General features: G+C 32.5%; 3 protein-coding genes across 3 annotated transcripts; all 3 read left to right on the top strand.

Annotated features, from left to right (window-relative positions):
* The first annotated feature begins 1,328 nt into the window (after window positions 1-1,328).
* LOC124915986 (acetylserotonin O-methyltransferase-like) lies at window positions 1,329-1,703 on the top strand. The gene has a single exon (XM_047456724.1). It carries the CDS (start codon window positions 1,329-1,331, stop codon window positions 1,701-1,703), a length of 375 nt encoding a protein of 124 aa, XP_047312680.1.
* Window positions 1,704-4,576: 2,873 nt separating this feature from the next.
* LOC124915985 (acetylserotonin O-methyltransferase-like) lies at window positions 4,577-4,996 on the top strand. Its single transcript, XM_047456723.1, has one exon. The coding sequence runs from the start codon at window positions 4,577-4,579 to the stop codon at window positions 4,994-4,996; it is 420 nt and encodes a 139-aa protein (XP_047312679.1).
* Window positions 4,997-5,083: 87 nt separating this feature from the next.
* Window positions 5,084-6,635, top strand: LOC124915983 (acetylserotonin O-methyltransferase-like). The gene is made up of 2 exons (XM_047456722.1): window positions 5,084-5,350; window positions 6,330-6,635. Exons 1-2 carry the CDS (start codon window positions 5,084-5,086, stop codon window positions 6,633-6,635), a joined length of 573 nt encoding a protein of 190 aa, XP_047312678.1.
* Window positions 6,636-6,861: the final 226 nt, after the last annotated feature.

Here is a 6,861-nt window from a genome sequence, read left to right as displayed (position 1 = left end):
GGTCGAGAGCTGTGGTTAATTTGAATATATATGTGAGAGTAAATGGTGGGTCGGATTGTGGGTTGACCCGCCCAAAAACTTAAAACGGTTTAAAATAAAATTAAAATGGTATATATATGTTTCGAACTCGCAACAGAACAAAACAAGTACAATCCTTTAACCAACTAAGCTAAATAACACTTTATATTTTAATTTCAACACCAAAATAGATGAACGCGGGACATTTTAACGATAAAAGTTCAAATTTTTAACTAACTAATCTCTCTCTATATATATAATGATGCTTAATTTTTAAAGTGTTCGGATTGCGAGGTCGAGAGTTGTGGTTAATTTGGATATATATATGTGAGAGTAAATGAATAGTTGAGTCGGATTGTGGGTTGACCCTCCATAAACTTAAAACGGTTTAAAATAAATTAAAAATGTTATATGTATGTTTCGAACTCACAACTTAACAAAACAAGTATATTTTAACCAACTAGGTTAATAACACTTTATATTTTAAATTTAACACCAAATTAGATGAACGCGGGACATTTTAACAATATAAGTTCAACTTTTTAACTAACTAATCTCTCTCTCTATATATATAATGATGCTTAATTTTTAAACTGTTCGGATTGTCGGGTCGAGAGTTGTGGTTAATTTAGATATATATATATATATGAGAGTAAATGGATACTTGAGTCGGACTGAGGCTTGACTCGCCATAAACTTAAAACGGTTTAAAATAAAATTAAAAATGCTATATGTATGTTTCGAACTCACAACCTGACAAAACAAGTACAACCTTTAACCAAGTATGATTGGGATGTGGTTTGCCGAGGTATAATAGGTCGGTATAAATTGAAAGTTGTTAAAAAAATATGAATCAAATATTTGATTAACTAAAGTGTGAGATCACGATGTTAAATATTATAAAAAATATGATTCAAATATTTGATTAACTAAAGTGAAAGTGTAAGGTCACGAGATGAGAGATTCATTCAGAAAAAATATGTGATGAGATATGTGAGATTATAAGTTGTTTTACAAAAGTAAATGAAATGTGGAATGAGAGTTCTGTTTTTTATTTTAATATATTATTCTTGGTTTATTAAAAATTTAAACATTAATACATGTTATTATTTTTTTATTAAATTTATTTTATTTATATTGTTATTCGTGTACATCCAACTAATTACTTATATTAATTAAATAAAAAATTTAAACAAGTGGTTTTGGAAATCCCAAATCTTGGGCAGTGATAATTGTATTCTTCTCCCCCTATATATAATATAACCCTCTTCAATATATTTGGCATGACTAAAAGAAGAGAAAGTGAAAAGATGGCCCAAATTAGAAATGAACAAGAAGATGTTGAAGCACAAATTGACATATGGAAGTTGGTATTTGGCTTTGTAGATATGGCCGGAGTTAGATGTGCCATTGAACTTGACATTCCTAAAATCCTCGAAAACCAAGCTGGCCGTCCCATAACTCTCTCCGATCTTTCTTCAGTCGTAGGATCATGCTCCCCAACTAGCCTCCAACGCCTCATGCGGTTTTTGGTACACCGTCGAATCTTCGACAAAAATCCCATAAAAAATTCCAAGTCCAAAGGCTACGTCCAAACTCGTCTTTCAAGTCTTCTCATAAAAATCGTCGACAGAAGCTTGGCTGCTATGGTCATGATGCAGAGTAGTCTATTAGAATTATCTTAATTAGATCCTAATTTAATGTGTGAGAAATTAAAATTTGAATGTGTCGGAATCATACCTTAATTAATCGCATTAATCTTCTCTTTCCTTTAATAGAAAAAATTTTTAATCTCTCTATCTTTAGACTTTCTTTATGTGGAATGGTTCTTCCATTTGATGAGTAAGTCAATAGTTTTCTCTCTATGTTGATGGGGACGCAAAGGAGAATTGACATTGCTTCAAATGGGGATCATTACCGTTACATATAACCGACATTAAGTTAGTTATTATAGTTAGGTAATTTCTAATTTAGCCGCTTCATAAAATTAGAAATCCCACTTAGGTATCCTCACTTTATATTCATGACAAATATAACTATAAGTCATAAACTTAATTTCACATTAGATCACATTATTTTGGCTTATATTAAATATGACATATGCACAATTATTTACTATGCAAGTGACCCTAAAAATTCCAATAATCTCTCATTGGGTCACGTATGTACAAAAATAAATGTATCAACCATAATGCGCCTGAAGTTTTTTGTCATCTCAATCATATGTTGTATAAATAATTTTATCAATTAAACATATCAATATATGACCAAAGAGCTCGTCGTTGTATTTAAGCACAACTAGACCCAACAATGATCACATAAATCAATACAATCAATTGACAAATCATATCATGAATATGAGGAATGAAAATTACATACAAGGTGATCTTTTCATGTCAATTTTCAACTGGTCCTACTTGAATTTAATGAGATCATACTTTAAACATAATTATACAAAGTGTAATGAACTGAATAATACTTAATTTCTTATCAGAATAAAAAAATCTTTGTAAATATCTATAAAATAATTAAACTGAAAGGCGTCAAAATTACAAACTCCCATTGAAGTTAGAAATCGTCCGACACTCATACGAGCAATATCCTCATGAAAGACATTAGATGATAAACCTATTGCCAATAGGTTCATAACCATAGAGTTTGTACATATATATTTTATAGAAATCTATCCACTTTGTATCATTTCTTTCATAAAATAAACTTGATGCCAAAATCACTTAATTTGATGCCTAGTAACATGTCATAAATTTCGCTGCAATAGTGGATGACACCATAAGTGTTTGTTTGACACTTCTTCAAGAAACGACAAAACCAACTAGCGAAAAATATTACCCGAAGTAGATTTCATACTATTTTGGCATCCCGTAATATCGGAGTCAGAATACTCAATGATCTCAAGACTATCCGACTTCCTATATGTGAGCATTTAATTCTTAGTTCTTTTCAAATATCTCGTAATTATTGGCTACTTAATGTCAAGCAAAATTTGTGACAAACAAAATGTCACCCATGTATAAAACCATAAATAGACGTTTACTCCGACTAAACTTGTGATACACAAATAATCAATTAAATTCACCTCAAAACCAAAAGAAAGAATGGTTATTTTGTGGAATTTATGGTATCACTAACGAGACGCTTCTTTAAGTCTATAGATGAATTTCTTTAATTTGCAAGCTATATTAATTTGGTCTCTCGATACAAAGTATTCTCATTGCACCAAATTGTTTTTCAATGTCTCTATTGAAAAACCCCTTAACATCTATTATGGTGAAGCTTCATATCAAAATATGTAACGAGTACCATAAATTGTCCTTAAAGAGTAAATTAATTAAACTAGATTGTCAAAAAGACACTTGATTTTGAGGTTGTTGAGTTTGTACTTAATGAATTTGATCAATAATGTCTTGTTACTCTTGATTTTTGAACATTATCATCAATATCAATAAAATCCTTATCAATGTCAAAAATACTTGAGATATAAATCAAATCTTTCACAATAAGAATTATTGATCTAAATCATTTTTAAAGACACAATCATTTCTCTCCTCAAACTCAATATCCTCAAAAAAATATTGTAGTCTCGTATAAAAAAAAATATCTTTAATTTGAGATAATAAAAGATTATAGCCCTTAAGATTATAGCCCTTAAGGCTATATATAATTTGGCATTGATAAAGTTTATTATGGAGCTGCCAACTTAGATGATGACTAGCTATGGGGTCTAAGTAAAGTGCCTAGAAAAAAGGAAAAACATGGTCGTCGGATCAAATTAACAATGCCCGGCCTCTTTTGGACTACTAAGAGGTACTTCAACAATGTGCATGGCACAAATGACATTTAGTGTAGGATGCATTATACAATACAAAGAAAATTTGTAGATAATTTTCTGCTTTTAAAATAAAACAATCGACAAGATACAAAATTCCATTGCAACTTTTAAGAAGAGTGGGAAAATACTAAACATGTAACTATTGAGGACTGTCAAAAGATGAAAGTTGGTTGCACAAAAAAACAAAAAAAAAAACGATAAGACCAAAAGATGTGATGCATTAACCAGAAATTGGGTGCTATTTATTGTGGAGGTTCCACAAATGCACAAGAACTTAGTAAATTCTTAATATTCTCATATAATCTTAAGCCACAAATTCTTAAACATAGTGTAGCAGTCTCACACACTAAAATGATTTATACAGACAGCAATATAAGCCGACTCGAAAACGATAACAACCATAGTCCTAAGTTTATATTATTAAACATTGACTAAGATGTATTAGGAAAAAAGCTCAAAATCACCATGCCAAATTGGTATAGTCTGGTCTAATCACACTCACCAAAACTATAGAATTAAAAGAAAAAAGGACTACTAGGAATTAGTCTTTCACATTACCTAACCTGCTATAGAGGCCTCACATGAAATCACAACCCAATGTATATTATTTATATTACCTAATTATATGCATCTAATCCACTTGAATAACTATATATATATATATATATGTGTGTGTGCAAAATTGTGCATGTATAGAAAACAGAGGTGATGGAGCAGAGAAATAAGCAATTAGAAGCTCAAGCCCAAGTGGACATATGGAAGTACATATTTGGCTTCACAGACATGGCCCTAGTTCGATGCGCCATTGAGCTTAACATACCCGACATCCTCGAAAACCAAGCTGGTCGCCCCATGTCTCTCCTCGACCTATCCTCTGCCGTCGGATGTCCCCCTTCTACCCTCTATCGAGTCATGCGGTTTTTGGTTAACCGACGTATCTTCCACGAGGAGACAATAGTCGACCCGTTGATGTTATTCAATTCCAAGGGCTATGTCAAAACTCCTCTTTCATGTCTTCTCACAAAAAATGGTGAGAAAAGCATGGCCTCTTTTTTCATGTTCGAATGTAGTCCTTTCAAGTTTTCCCTTTGGTTGGACCTAAGCAAGCGTGTTCTGACCGACGGCTAGTCCAACCCTTTTGAGGCTTCAAACGACAAGGACCTTTATAGCTTCTTGAAGGCAAATCCAGGGCCCAACAAGCTGTTCAACGAAGCTATGGCATGTGATACCAGGTTTGTAGTCCCGGAAGTGATCGAGGGTTGCCCCGAGGTGTTTCATGGACTAGAGTCGTTGGTCGATGTTGGGGGAGGGAATGGCGCGGCATTGAGGATATTGGTGGAGGCTTTCCCATGGATTCGTGGCATTGTCTTTGATCTTCAACATGTTATTGAAGACGGAGAAAAATGTGTTGGCCTCGAGTATATTGCGGGTGACATGTTCCAATCTATTCCTAGGCATGGCAATGTTGCTCCGTCGGGTCGGGTACCCGAAGGAACCGAACCATTCGGTTCGGGTAATTAATTTGATTTTCGGTTCCGGGTAATTTCGGGTCGGAACCAATCGGTTCCGGTTCGGTTCCGGGTCGGTTCTGGGTACCCGAACAAATCAGTAATTAAAAATAACAAACATTCTCTGCGTGTGCGTTTGGTTATTGAGAAAGAAAGAAGAAGAGATACAGATACAGACTACAGTAGAGAGAATTAGGATCGAAACTTGGGTTCCGATTTTTTAATATATATATATTTACATATTATATATTTATATATTATATAATATAGGATTGTTTGTTTTGTTTTATTTTACTTTATTTAATATTTTATAAATTTTTTTATTAAGTAATTTTTCAAAGCCCGATACATATGATTTTTTTTAAATATATATATTTACATATTATCTATTTATATATTATATAATATAGGATTGTTTGTTTTGTTTTGTTTTATTTTATTTTATTTAATATTTTATAATTTTTTTTATTAAGTAATATTTCAAAGCTGGATACATATGATCATATGTAAAAAATCATATTAATTAAGGAATTTTTGTTTTATACATATGATTTTTTTTTTATCCTTTAATAATATAAAATATTTTAAAATATTACAATTTTGTTCAATAATCCAAATTAAGTTTAAAACATAGATAAAAATTAAAAATACATTAAATTAAAATGAGCTAAATAACTAAAAAAAATTAAAAATCGGGTCCGGTTCGGGTCCGGGTACTTATCGGTTCCGAACCGATATTTCGGGTAATTTAAGAACCCGATTTTTTCGGGGCAACTTCGGGTCCGGTTCGGGTCGGGTCCGGTTCGGGTCCCCCGAAACCCGGAAATTTGCCATGCCTATCTATTCCCAAGGCCGATTCTGTGTTCATCAAGGTTTTTGTTTTCAAATTTTCCTTTTTTAAATGAGGTTATTTTTTCATTCACACAATTAATTTATACTATTTGTATTTGTAGTGGATTCTACACAATTGGGGAGACGAAGAATGCATCAAGATCCTAATAAACTGCAAACAAGCCATACATCGTGATAAAGGGAAGGTGATAATAGTCGATACACTAATTAACGAAGAGAAGGAGAATGAAAGTGACGGTTTTGAGTATGTGAGGCTGATGATGGACATGACTATGTTGTCCATATTGAAAACGGGCAAAGAAAGGACATTGAAAGAATGGGAACTTCTACTCGCTCGAGCAGGCTTCTCTCGACACGTTGTCCATCGCATTCAAGCTGCTCAATCTGTGATTGTGGCTTATCCCTGATTTATCGAGATAGCTCGTACTGAAATGTTGATGATGATCATATATAATAAGGAACATGGCACTTGTTTACTTCCAATAAATTAAACCCCTATAGCATATTGTAACAATATTATTTTCATTGAAGCTCAATATGTATGATCTATCACTCTTTAAAGAAAAACGGCCCAATTATTATTATTTTTTTAACGACTTAGCATCAATTCATTAAAAATTCCCCAAAACGAAA

Source organism: Impatiens glandulifera, chromosome 9 (genome assembly GCF_907164915.1).
Source record: "Impatiens glandulifera chromosome 9, dImpGla2.1, whole genome shotgun sequence".
Lineage (NCBI taxonomy): Eukaryota > Viridiplantae > Streptophyta > Magnoliopsida > Ericales > Balsaminaceae > Impatiens > Impatiens glandulifera.
Note: the sequence above shows the minus strand (reverse complement) of the source record. Positions and strands in the feature narration are given on the sequence as shown.

What these genes read in the sequence shown, in the direction of transcription:
- LOC124915986 (XM_047456724.1), top strand. Translation starts at nt 1,329, where the DNA reads ATGGCCCAAATTAGAAATGAACAAGAAGATGTTGAAGCACAAATTGAC.
- LOC124915985 (XM_047456723.1), top strand. Translation starts at nt 4,577, where the DNA reads ATGGAGCAGAGAAATAAGCAATTAGAAGCTCAAGCCCAAGTGGACATA.
- LOC124915983 (XM_047456722.1), top strand. Translation starts at nt 5,084, where the DNA reads ATGGCATGTGATACCAGGTTTGTAGTCCCGGAAGTGATCGAGGGTTGC. An exon ending in ATGTTGCTCCGTCGGGTCGG is followed by an intron (nt 5,351 to 6,329) that starts GTACCCGAAGGA and finishes TTGTATTTGTAG; the next exon opens with TGGATTCTACACAATTGGGG.